This window comes from Oncorhynchus keta, chromosome 23 (assembly GCF_023373465.1).
Source record: "Oncorhynchus keta strain PuntledgeMale-10-30-2019 chromosome 23, Oket_V2, whole genome shotgun sequence".
In the NCBI taxonomy this organism is placed as follows: Eukaryota; Metazoa; Chordata; class Actinopteri; order Salmoniformes; family Salmonidae; genus Oncorhynchus; species Oncorhynchus keta.
The window spans coordinates 16,354,036-16,366,872 of NC_068443.1; the positions used below are offsets into that span (position 1 = coordinate 16,354,036).

Consider the following 12,837-nt stretch of genomic DNA (forward strand, 5'->3'; position numbering starts at 1 on the left):
TGCTATTTTGTTAGGTTTCTTTGTGTGTTTTTTGCACAAAATGTTGCTGCTACCGTCTCTTATGACCGAAAAGAGCTTCTGGACATCAGAACTGGGATTACTCACCTCAAATTGTATAAGGAGTTATTCTTCAATGAGTCAGACGCAAGGGATATACTACAGACACTCGACCAGGCCCAGATCCCCGTGATTCGCTGGAAAAGGAAACGTAGGTTTCGCGGAAAGAGATCAGGACGCCTTGTGAGGATCAGGAGATGAGTGGCTTATCTGCCCTTTCCTTCTGTTCTGATAGCTAACGTCCAATCGCTGGAAAATGAATGAGAGGAACTGAAAGCACGTATATCCTATCAACGGGACATGAAAAACTGTAATATTTTATGTTTCACAGAGTCGTGGCTGAACGTCGACATTAAGAACATACAGCTGGTGGGTTATACACTCTATCAGCAGGACAGAACAGCAGCCTCTGGTAAGACACGGGGCAGGGGCCTATTCATATTTGCAAATAATAGCTGGTGCACGATATCTAAGGAAGTCTCAAGGTTTTTCTCGCCTGAGGTAGAGTATCTCATGATAAGCTGTAGACCACACTATCTGTATTTTTCGTAGCTACATACCACAACAGACCGAGGCTGGCACTAAAACCACACTCAATGAGCTGTATTCTACCATAAGCAAACAGGAAAATACTCATCCAGAGGCGGCGCTCCTAGTGGCCAGGAACTTTAATGCGGGGAAACTTAAATCCGTTTTACCTCATTTCTATCAGCATGTTAAAATGTGCAACCAGGGGAAAAACAATTAGAGACCACCTTTACTCCACACACAGCGATGCGTACAAAGCTTTCCCTCACCCTCCATTTGGTGAATCTGACCATAACTCTAACCTCCTGATTCCTGCTTACATGCAAAAATTAGAGCAGGAAGCACGAGCGACTCGGCCTATAAAAAAGTGGTCAGATGAAGCAGATGCTAAACTAAAGGACTGTTTTGCTAGCACAGACTGGAATATGTTCTGGGATTCTTCTGGTGGCATTGAGGAGTACACTACATCAGTCACTGGCTTTATCAATAAGTGCATTGAGAACATCATCCCCAAAGTGACTGTATGTACATACCCTAACCAGATGCCATGGATTACAGGCAACAAGGGTAGAGCTGCCGCTTTCAAGGAGCGGGACTCGAACCTGGAAGCTTATAAGAAATCCCGTTATGCCCTCCGACAAACCATCAAACAGGCAAAGCATCAATACAGGACTAAGATCGAATTGTACTACACCGGCTCCGACGCTCATCGGATGTGGCAGTGCTTGCAAAATATTACAAAGGGAAACACAGCTTAGAGCTGGCCAGTGACATGAGCCGACCAGACAAGCTAAATAACTTCTATGCAGGTTTCGAGGCAAGTAACACTGAAACATGCATGAGAGCATCAGCTGTTCCGGACAACTGTGTGATCACGCACTCTGCGTGTGATGTGAGTAAGACCTTTAAACAGGTCAACATTCACAAGGCCGCTGGGCTAGACAGATTACCAGGACGTATACTCCGAGCGTGCGCTGACCAACTGGCAAGTGTCTTAACTGACATTTTCAAACTCTCCCTGTCTGAGTCTGTAATACCAACATGTTTCAAGCAGACCACAATAGTCCCTGTGCCCAAGAAGACTAAGGTAAACTGCCTTAATGACTACCGACCCGTAGCATTCACGTCTGTAGCCATTAAATACTTTGAAATGCTGGTCATGGCTTACATCAACACCATTATCCCAGAAACCCTAGACCCACTCCAATTGACATACTGCACCAACAGATCCACAGTTGATGCAATCTCTATTGCACTCCACACCTGGACAAAAGGAACACCTATGTGAGAATGATATTAATTGACTACAGCTCAGGGTTTCAACACCATAGTGCCCCCAAAGCTCATCACTAAGCTAAGGACCCTGGGACTAAACACCTCCCTCTGCAATTGGATCCTGGACTTCCTGATGGGCCGCCCTCAGGTGGTAAGGGTAAGTAACAACACATCCGCCATGCTGATCCTCAACATGGTGGCCTCTCAGGGGTGCATGCCCAGTCCCCTCCTGTACTCCCTGTTCACTCATGACTGCACGGCCAGGCACGACTCCAACACCATCATTAAGTTTGCTGATGACACAACAGTGGTAACCGACTACGATGAGACAGCCTATAGGGAGGAGGTCAGAGACATGACCGTGTGGTGCAAGGACAACAACCTGTCCCTCAATGTAATCAAGACAAAGGAGATGATTGTGGACTACAGGAAAAGGCAGACTGAGCACGCCCCCATTCTCATTGTCGGGGCTGTAGTGGAGCAGGTTGAGAGCTTCAAGTTCCTTGGCGTCCACATCACCAACAAACTAACATGGTCCAAGCACACCAAAACAGTTGTGCCCAAAACCTATTACGCCTCAGGAGACTGAAAAGATTTGGCATGGGTCCTCAGATCCACAAAAGGTTTTACATTTACACCATCGAAGCGACCCATCATAACGGGTTGCATCACTGCCTGGTATTGCAACTGCTCGGCCTCCAACTGCAAGGTCACTACAGAGGGTAGTGCATACGGCCCAGTACATCACTGGAGCCAAGTTTCCTGCCATCCAGGACCTCTATACCAGGTGGTGTCAGAGGAAGGCCCTAAAAATTGTCAGACTCCAGCCACCCTAGTCATAGACTGTTCTCTGTTCTAACGCACGGCAAGCGGTACCGGAGCGCCAAGTCTAGATCCAAGAGACTTTAATAATTCTACCTACATGTATAATGTCTCGTCATTGTCAGTGATAAGGCCTACCACTGTTCGGTGTTATCAGCAAACTTAATGGTGTTGGAGTCGTGCCTGGCCGTGCAGTCAATTTCCTCGACACCGGTGCCCCTGCACATTGACTCTGTACCGGTACCCCTGTATATAGCCCCGCTATTGTTATTTACTGCTGCTTTCTAATTATTTGTTATTCTTATCTCTTACTTTTGTTTAGGCCTTTTCTTAAAACTGCATTTTTGGTTAAGTGCTTGTAAGTAAGCATTTCACTGTAAGGTGAAATGTTGTTGTATTATACCTGTTGAATTTGGCGCATTTGACAAATAAAATTAGATTTGATACCTAGTCAGTTGTATAACTGAATGCCTTCAACTGAAATGTGTCTTCCGCATTTAACCCAACCCCTCTGAATCAGAGAGGTGCGGGGGTCTGCTTTAATCGACATCCACTAACTGCCTTGCTCAGAGGCAGAACGACTTTGTATAATCAATATCTTTTTTTTTTTTTACCCAGCTACCAATAGGAGCCATTCTTTGCGAGGCATTGGAAAACCTCCCTGATCTTTGTGGTTGAATTTGTGTTAGAAATTCACTGTTCGTCTGAGGGACTTTACAAATAATCGTATGTGTGGGGTACAGAGATTAGGTAGTCATTCAAAAATCATGTTGAACACTATTATTGCACAAAGTGTGAATTTATGCAACTTTTTAAGCACATGTTCACTCCTGAACTTGACATAATAAAGGTGTTGAATACTTATTGACTCAAGATAGCTAAGCATTTAATTTCCAATTCATCTGTAAAACAATGATTCTACTTTGACATTATGGGGTATTGTGTGTAGGCCAGTGAAAAAAAAATCTCAATGGAATTTAATTTCCATTCAGACTGTAACACAACAAAATGTGAAAAAGTCAAGGGGTGTGACTACTGCACAGTATCGAGGGTTTTATTATTGTGACATGATGGTTGATGCTTGGCTGATGTTTGACAAATAAAAATAATCTCACTCTGTCCATAATAATCTCATAATGTACACTATACCCACACTGTAGCTGCGATCTGTTGGCTAGAGCACATGTGCCAATACCAGAGTGGGCACATTCGCTATAATGCAAAACATTTTGTGACAAAACCATCAGTGGAGTTGAAAATGCAATGGAAACCCATTTAACCTGTATCTTTTATTCGGTTCATGGGAATTAAACTGCAAAAGTGTTTTTAATGTGCACTACATCATCACACACAGCCTTTTATCCGCAAGTACATTTGATGGAAACTCATCTCTGGTGGTAAAATGCATACATTGCTTTTATGCAGATTTTTGAATATTCACACAGAAATCTGTGGCCAATTGGATGGAAACCTAGCTAATGAGTTAGACATTTGGAATTGACAAAAGACACCCACAGACCCCCCCAATCTCAGCCCAACAACGAGTATATACTATCAGTTCTCTATTTGACAAATAGTATGGAGCTGTGGCTCACAGTATGGTTTCTTCATCATATGTAGTGTACTCTCAGTGAACTTGTTTTTTTGTTTTTTTTGTTTAGAGAAATTTGGCATTGGAGTTGTTGGGTTTATGTACCATCCCACATCCTGATATTACCAGGTTCTTGACCACAAGATGGTGCTATTCCTCCTGGTGCTATTTTTTTTAAAAGGGATAGTTCACTCAAATTACAAAAATACATATTGGTTTTCTTACTCTGTAAGCAGTCTATGGCCCACAGGCATATTCATTACGGAAATCCTTCACTGTTTAAGAAACAAACTGAAGCGAACAAAGAAAAATGAGAGTTACTATTGGACACATTCAGGTAGGTCCCGCCCCATTTTGTTTGCTTCCGTTTTGAAACAGAATCTGTGTATTGAATACGCCCCCGGTATCACAGCAACGCTTCAGTTTTATTTACCTGGCCACTGTTTCAAATGCAAACTTTTCAGCAGTTGTGTCATAAATCTAATGGAAGTCAAATGGTACCTATATTAGCATTTCTTAGTATGTTAGTTTAGTGAGTCTGCCATATCAGAGGCAGTGGGGATGGCCAGGGATGTTCGGTTGATAAGTGTGTGAATTTGACTATTTTCCTGTCCTGCTTAGCATTCAAAATGTAAGAGTACTTTTGGGTGTCAAGGAAAATGTAAAAAGTACAATATTTTCTTAAGTAATGCAGTGAAGTAAAAGTAGTCAAATATATAAATAGTAAAGTACAGATACCCAAAATAACTACTTAAGTAGTACTTTAAAGTATATTTACTTAAGTACTTAACCTCACTGAAAATGTGATTTATAGAGCCAATATATTTTTTATATATAAATTAAAGAAACTGGAAAATCAAGAACGGCGGGACGAATCTAATTAACAACCACCCCCAAAAATTCTGCAGCTAGATACTTACTTACGTTGTCTGGGTGTGACCAAAAATGATTTTTTTTTTTTTTTAATTTTTTTTAATTTTTATTAACAACAAATCAATACATAAAGCACATGAGGGAACACAAGCATACATAGATTACAAACAATGGACAATCGAGCTAGGGGGTACAATATCACATTACAATTACACAAGGACCTTAAGGGACATGCATATACTTACAATTCTAACAGCTTTTTTGTTAGTAGAGCATTTAACCGTCTTAAAATACAGTTCAATTTATTTTTGTAGGATACGAAAATGTGGTTTTCTGTTTGTAAATTTACATTTGTGTATATGAAATGTGGCCAAAAGAATAATGAAATTAATTACATAAAAATGATTCCGCTTATTTATATTGTATGTAAAGAATCCAAACAGTACATCTCTCCACAATAGTGTAAAATCTTCTTAAATGTGTTCAATTATAAACCTACTGATGTCTTGCCACAGTTTTCTTACATGCATACAATGCCAAAAAAGATGCACAACTGTTTCTGGGTGACCAAATATGATCCCAATGGTTTATCAAACATCTGTGACGTGACCCCAAACTACCATAATCTCGCTGGATGTACAAGTGTCGCGACAGTTGTTGAAACTGCATTCCGGGGGAAGTCATTTTGATTCTGCGCTTCATATCCACGCTATGACAGCATACGCTTGACTAGAGCCAAAATGGCGTCAGTTTCCCCGATTCTAGTTGCAACTCCCTTCTTTCCCATTCCCTCGGTTAATGATGGCGTCCCACAGTACAGGGGGCAGGGTGTCTTGCGGGAGAGATTTGAATTGTGTGCCCGAGGTTGCTGACACACTTGCAGCGGTCGCTAAACTTGGGTAAGTAACCTGCTTCGTTCAAGCAGTCAAATACTGGAGACGAGTAGGATATGCCTATCTACCCTTCGGCTTCATTTCTACACGTGATGGAGCCAGCTAACGAGCTAACTATTTTAGCGCGGCAGTAACAGCAAACTGTCTAGGTTCATTTGCCGGTGAAATATTAGCACGTGCACTATCACAATGGCTGAGAAATGTTCCTCCTTGCCATTACTTCAATACGATCTGTTGAGAATACATTTGACTGTAGATCCATGACGTTACTTGAATGTATTATACAATTAAATGTTAACTACGTTTGTAAAGTAATTTTCGTACAATAAACTTTGCAAGAGCAGCGGGCTAGTTTTTACATTTAAAATGTTATTTATTTTTTATTTAACCGTTTACTTAACTAGGCAAGTCAGTTAAGAACAAATTTACAATGACGGCCTGCCCAGACCAAACTCGGACGACGCTGGCCCAGTAGTGCGCCGCCCTATGTGACTCCCAATCACGACCGGATGTGATTCAGCCTGGATTTAGAACCAGGGACTGTAGATCATCGACAACTCAACTAAAGTGTCCCATCTGTCCCTTCTCTTACAGGTTTGACTTCTTGTGCATGCCCCTCTTCCACCCGAGGTTCAGGAGGGAGTTTGAGTTGGATCCCGCCAAATTCCGATCTGGAGCACATACACGCTCCGACCTGCTACTTTGTGGGCGAGGTGAGGTCAGAGGCAACCTGTATTTATACTGGCCTCAATGGTAGGAACTAGACAGTACATTCTCATTCCCAAGTTCCGCTGAGCACAGGAGCATCTACTTACATAAATATCTAATCAAATGTTTTATTAAGTGTCAGGATATTGAATTACAATTCTTCCTTACCCAGACTGGAACACTCTGGTTGTTGGAAAGCTTTCTCCGTGGATCGAGACAGACTCCGAGGTGGAGACGGAGCGCAGGAATTCAGAAGCGGTGAGTTGGACATCATGAAAAGACGTATTCACACCGTAACAAAAAGCTGCAAAACGCTTTGCAATGGAGGACGTTTCGCTATGAAAATGACTGTTTCTATTGTTTAAATTCAGGTAGGTCCCTCCCCATTTTGTTCTGTTTGGGTTCCATTTGAATTTTAGTGAATACACCATGGCCTCCTTTGTCCGCTCAAGCAGAACATTTGAAACATATTTGCCACAGTTTGAATTGTTGCTCTCCTTTCATCCCTCTGTCATGTCTCAGGCTCTGGTCCAGGAGCTGAACTTCTCAGCGTATCTGGGTCTGCCAGCCTTTATGATCCCTCTGAAGGGCCCTCATTGTGCCAACCTGGCCCGTGTGCTGCTCAACCACATCCAGACTGGACACCACTCCTGCATGGTAGCTACAACAGTCAAGAGTTATCTATCTGTACCATATAAGAACTATAACTCATTCTTAATCATTGGCTTGTGTTGTGACTGGCAATTTCGTGGTATTTCAGTGAACTTAAAATTGAAGTTATGAAACCTACAACTAAGAAATTGTGGGTTGTGTCATATCAGTTCTGGATCCGGGTCCCCCTGATTTCCTCTGATGATATGCGTGATGACATCATCGAGAATGAGCAAACGAAACACACAGATGATGGCAGTAATGACGAGAAGACCTGGGCCTGGTGGGTCTGCCATCACAGCTAGGGCCACGTGGCTACAGCATCAAGGTTTTCAGCCTTGTTTTTTTGCTTTTTGTAAAAATGTACCTTCTGTTTTTAATTTTTCAGGTGGCATTCATTCAGAACTCTTTGTGACTACAACAAGAGAATCTGTTTAGGTAAGGAAGCAGGACAGGGAAACATGGTTGGAGTGTTGACAAACTGATAAGGAATTGTTTTGGTCACAATTGATACTGACCTTTCTTCCCTTCCTTTCCCTGAAGCCATTGAGGTTGGAGCAAACATGCCCACCAACGCTGTGATCGACAAGTGGCTTGGAGAGCCAATTAAAGCAGCTATTCTTCCCACCAGTATCTTTCTGACCAATAAAAAAGGGTTCCCAGTCCTTTCAAAAGCCCACCAGCAAATCATCTTCCGTCTATTCAAGGTACTGTAAATGCTAGGCTATATGGCAATTGTTATAGCAACTACAACTGTTTTATCTTCAGTCTGTCTTCTGTTCTTGAAAATGTATTTTACAAAACATTTCCTTGTTCTCCCAGCTTGAGGCTCAGTTCATCTTCACTGGCACCAGTCGTCACAGTGAGAAGGACTTCCGCTCTTACTTGCAGTACCTTGAATACCTCAACCAGAACCGCCCTGCCCCCAATGCCTATGAACTGTTCGCCAAAGGTTACGAGGATTACCTACAGTCTCCTCTTCAGGTTTGTGTTTAAGTTTGTAAATAGGCATACCTATTGTCTGTATGCATTGGATTCTTTGTTATGTCTAACTGTTCTCTTCCCATTAGCCTCTCATGGACAATCTTGAGTCTCAGACATATGAAGTGTTTGAGAAGGATCCCATCAAATACTCCCAGTACCAGCAGGTAAGGAGCCTTTGACATGCATGTTCTCACAGTATAATACAAGTATAATATAATACAAATCAAATCCAATTTTATTTGTCACATACACATGGTTAGCAGATGTTAATGCGAGTGTAGCGAAATACACTAACAGTATTAGTGATGTGGCTGGTAGGGTTTAACACAGTAATATCATTAAGTTCCGATTGGGTTCTCCTGATCTTTATGCAGGCTGTGTATAAGTGTTTAATGGACAGAGTCCCGGAGGAGCAGAAGGAGACCAATACACAGTGAGTAGCTCCAACACCTCACTGTCTGTCCTCTGTTAATGAGTATCTATTCTCCTGACAATCACCTTCCCCCTCTGTATCTGGTGGGTAACGGTATGCATTCTCTGTAACCCCAGGGTGTTGATGGTGCTGGGTGCTGGGAGAGGTCCTTTGGTCAATGCCTCCCTGCGGGCCGCCAAGCAGGCTGACAGAAGGCTCCGTATCTACGCTGTTGAGAAGAACCCCAACGCTGTCGTAACGTGAGTGGAACTTTTTCTCATTTTGAACCCTGACCTCAAAGATTTGCCAGCACAGACTAAACTCATTCCAGAAGATAATTGAAGTCCTCCATCTTTTAAAATTCAGGCATTTAGGAGTAATTTCCCTGGATAGCTTTAATACTCACACTCTGGCAGATTAATAAATCCAGATGAAAATGGGATTTTCTCCACTGAGCTCCTAAAAATTCCCTGTACTGATCCTGTCACACACTCCCAGGCTTGAGAACTGGAAGTTTGAGGAGTGGGGTGATCAGGTGACCGTAGTGTCATGTGACATGAGGGAGTGGGCGGCACCTGAGAAGGCAGACATCATCGTCAGCGAGCTGCTCGGGTCCTTCGGGGACAATGAGCTGTCCCCAGAGTGTTTAGATGGAGCACAGAACTTTCTCAAAGGTAGGGGGGTAATTCTAACTGCAGTAATTTGCAAATCGTTGATATTGAAATCTTTGATAGCTATACATATCATGGGCATTGAAAGACAATTACCATTTTGTAAGTCGCTCTGGATAAGAGCGTCTGCTAAATGACTTAAATGTAAATGTAATTTTGCCTCATCCACCTCTACCCTTTCATCTTAAACGTGTTCCCATTCTCTTGTTCCTCTCAGATGGTGGGGTGAGCATCCCCTGTTCCTACACCTCCTTCCTGGCCCCCCTCTCTTCCTCCAAGCTGTATAACGAGGTCCGGGGGTGCAGGGAGCGGGACAAGGACCCTGAGTGCCACTTTGAGACCCCTTACGTAGTCCGACTCCACAACTTCCACCAGCTGGCTGAGCCCAAGGCCTGCTTCACCTTCATTCACCCGACCGCAGGTAACACACAGGCATACACACACGTCGAACACCCTTACATGGTTAATGCTCATGCACCCTAGCTAACACGGTTAATGATCACACATAAGATATGTACTAAATGCGCTTCTCTCCTTTCCTTCAGATATGAACAACAACCGGTATCAGTGCCTCAGATTCTCTGTGGGGTGTAACACAGTGTTGCATGGCTTTGCTGGATACTTTGAGACCACACTCTACGGAGATGTCACACTCAGTAAGTAGTAAGAGGGGACAACGATGATGATGAGGTTTTAAGGTGTTTGGATAACATTAACATCAATGTGTGCATCTGTTTGGTCAAGGTATCAAGCCAGAGACCCACTCTCCTGGAATGTTCTCCTGGTTCCCCATCCTCTTCCCTCTCAAAGTAAGTTGACATACGGTCATGTAAAATGTCTTTACATTTTATTACCCAAAAGAATAGTGTATTTACTCTTTTCCTAACCTCTCCCACCTGCAGCAACCGATCCCTGTGACGAAGGATGATGACGTCGTGGTGAGGTTCTGGAGGTGTAACAATGGGAAGAAGGTGTGGTACGAATGGGCCGTGACAGAGCCCTCATGCTCCGCTATCCACAACCCAGCAGGACGATCCTACACCATCGGCCTGTGAAGATCTCACACCCACATACACACACACATGCATACAGACGCAATTAAACAGGCACTTAGTTGCAAATGAAGTTGAGGTAGTCTTGCTCAAAAGGTCTAGCATTTTACCTATTCACATGTAATCATGAGCCTGCTCATACCATGAAACCTACAGACCAGGGTCACAGTGAGGGTTTAGAAACCTACAGACCAGGGTCACAGTGAGGGTTTAGAAACCTACAGACCAGGGCCAAATTGAAGGTTTAGAAACCTACAGACCAGGGTCACAGTGAGGGTTTAGAAACCTACAGACCAGGGTCACAGTGAGGGTTTAGAAACCTACAGACCAGGGCCAAATTGAAGGTTTAGAAACCTACAGACCAGGGTCACAGTGAGGGTTTAGAAACCTACAGACCAGGGCCAAATTGAAGGTTTAGAAACCTATAGACCAGGGTCACAGTGAGGGTTTAGAAACCTACAGACCAGGGCCAAATTGAAGGTTTAGAAACCTACAGACCAAGGTCACAGTGAGGGTTTAGAATCCTACAGACCAGGGTCACAGTGAGGGTTTAGAAACCTACAGACCAGGGTCAAATTGAAGGTTTAGAAACCTACAGACTAGGGTCACAGTGAGGGTTTAGAAACCTACAGACCAGGGTCACAGTGAGGGTTTAGAAACCTACAGACCAGGGTCACAGTGAGGCTTTAGAGCTGGGAATAAGAACCCAATCAATGGTTTAGATGGGACCGATTTGAGGCTGTTAATTTACAGTATAGTTAGGAGTCAGTTTCAGGCATGGACTATCATCCACATACATTCCCATACCTATTGAATTTAAGTTACTTATTTTGCCGGCAGTCAAGAGACCCCCAATGGCAGTATTCAGACAGGCAGCTGAATTTTTATATTTTTTTCACTAATTGTTCTTTTGACCAATCATATCATCTATGAAAAATATCTGATGTGATTGGTCAAAAGACCTATTCCATACTATAACGAATCGATGAAATGGCTCTAAATTGTAACTCGACACACTTAAACTGGTTACAACTCCGATACAGCAGTGTGTAGGAGATGGGCTGTTCAGGTCATATGTTTTTCAGGTGTTCATTTCTTTTTGTTACGTTTGTCGGATCCATATTGTCAATAAAGACAATTATTAGCAACTTGCTGCTCTTTGCCCTGTTTGTATATGTGCCTCTTGCATCTACTTACTTATTTAGCATGTTCACTCGTAGGTTAAATGGCAGGCTGTGGTAAGGTTGTTATTCCACTGAATTATTTTGAATTCCGGGTATGTATATCAAAAGGATATTTGGAATGGAAAACTTAAATGCATGCATGTACACAAAGAAATTGTATATAAAAGATCTATTCCTTTTTGTGTCTGATCAGACTGCACCCTGGTTTTAATGTCTGACTGCATCATGGCATGTAATGTGGTGATGTATTCTGTCCAGTAGGTGTCACCATAGAGGTCAGGATCAAATATTGGCATTGAATGTAATTAGCATTTTATTTTTTATTTAACCAGGCAAGTCGGTTAAGAACAAACTCTTATTTACAATGATGGCCTACACCATTAGAGGCAAACCTATCAAAATAACACAAGTAGGAAGCTAAGCCACACATGCTGTCATTTAGGGATCAGGTCCAATAGAAATGGAGAAGGAACACAGCTATACCAACAGAGGAACATTTATCACAGATTCTTGGAATTGCTGGTAAACACCAAGTTTCCTTCTGGAAAAGAAGACCTCTTAAAATCGTCTCCACAAGGCGAGAGTGTTATTGCTGCAGTGTAGACCTCTAGGTAATACTTTCACCTTTTCCCCACATCAATAATTTTCAAATAAATACTCTGCATTTGAACTCATGTCCTAGGAGTATTTGTAATGTAATTGGAAATAAGTATATTCAAATAGGAAATTGGACATTTTTTAAAAATACTTCCAAGAGAATTAGCTGATTTTGGCCGCATTATTTGAAAATACTCAAATACGGTACACAGAAAAATTTGAATTTCAAAGAATTTAACACACGTATTTCAACACAGTTCTGGCACCAAGTGACCTTTCTTGACCAGAATACTTGGGCCCTCTCATATTCCTGTAAATAGTGTCTGCTCTAGATATATAGGTACCCTGCCATTTTAGGGTGGGACAAACACTAATGCAAAACAAGCTCTAAAATATTCTCAAATGTTGGCCTTAATCCACATCACAAACCACAAACCAAACTGCTCACGAACTGCCATTGTTTTCATTCTCTCAAAATGCTGACTGTGTTGCTGTCTCTGTCCCACGTTGTTTTACAATGAGAAGAATAGCAGCAACGC

At 42.5% G+C, this 12,837-nt stretch overlaps 1 protein-coding gene and 1 long non-coding RNA gene across 7 annotated transcripts; one reads left to right on the top strand and one right to left on the bottom strand.

Annotated features, from left to right (window-relative positions):
* The first annotated feature begins 5,776 nt into the window (after positions 1 to 5,776).
* On the top strand, positions 5,777 to 11,665 carry LOC118401866 (protein arginine N-methyltransferase 5-like). 5 transcript variants are annotated; one of them, XR_008077280.1, is made up of 18 exons: positions 5,777 to 6,045; positions 6,634 to 6,752; positions 6,920 to 7,005; positions 7,270 to 7,404; positions 7,569 to 7,681; positions 7,787 to 7,836; positions 7,942 to 8,105; positions 8,221 to 8,382; positions 8,469 to 8,546; positions 8,757 to 8,815; positions 8,932 to 9,054; positions 9,293 to 9,468; positions 9,683 to 9,886; positions 10,011 to 10,121; positions 10,210 to 10,274; positions 10,368 to 10,725; positions 10,760 to 10,827; positions 10,862 to 11,665. XR_008077280.1 is itself a non-coding variant. In XM_035799503.2 (16 exons), exons 1-16 carry the CDS (start codon positions 5,945 to 5,947, stop codon positions 10,518 to 10,520), a joined length of 1,899 nt encoding a protein of 632 aa, XP_035655396.2. In that variant the 5' UTR covers positions 5,777 to 5,944; the 3' UTR covers positions 10,521 to 11,665. The 5 variants fall into 5 exon arrangements, 1 of the variants encoding a protein (XP_035655396.2); XR_008077277.1 differs by having other exon boundaries at positions 10,368 to 10,827; XR_008077278.1 differs by having other exon boundaries at positions 10,760 to 11,665.
* Positions 8,595 to 10,508, bottom strand: LOC127911004 (uncharacterized). Of its 2 annotated transcripts, none has more exons than XR_008077281.1 (2): positions 10,362 to 10,508; positions 8,595 to 9,866 (listed from the first exon to the last, which is right to left on the bottom strand). It is a non-coding gene; the product is annotated as an uncharacterized LOC127911004 (long non-coding RNA). The 2 variants fall into 2 exon arrangements; XR_008077282.1 differs by having other exon boundaries at positions 10,353 to 10,501.
* Positions 11,666 to 12,837: the final 1,172 nt, after the last annotated feature.

Coding starts and splice junctions, on each gene's coding strand:
- LOC118401866 (XM_035799503.2), top strand. CDS start 5,945: ATGATGGCGTCCCACAGTACAGGGGGCAGGGTGTCTTGCGGGAGAGAT. Junction 9,055..9,292: donor AACCCCAACGCTGTCGTAAC/GTGAGTGGAACT, acceptor ACACACTCCCAG/GCTTGAGAACTGGAAGTTTG. Junction 9,469..9,682: donor AGCACAGAACTTTCTCAAAG/GTAGGGGGGTAA, acceptor TGTTCCTCTCAG/ATGGTGGGGTGAGCATCCCC.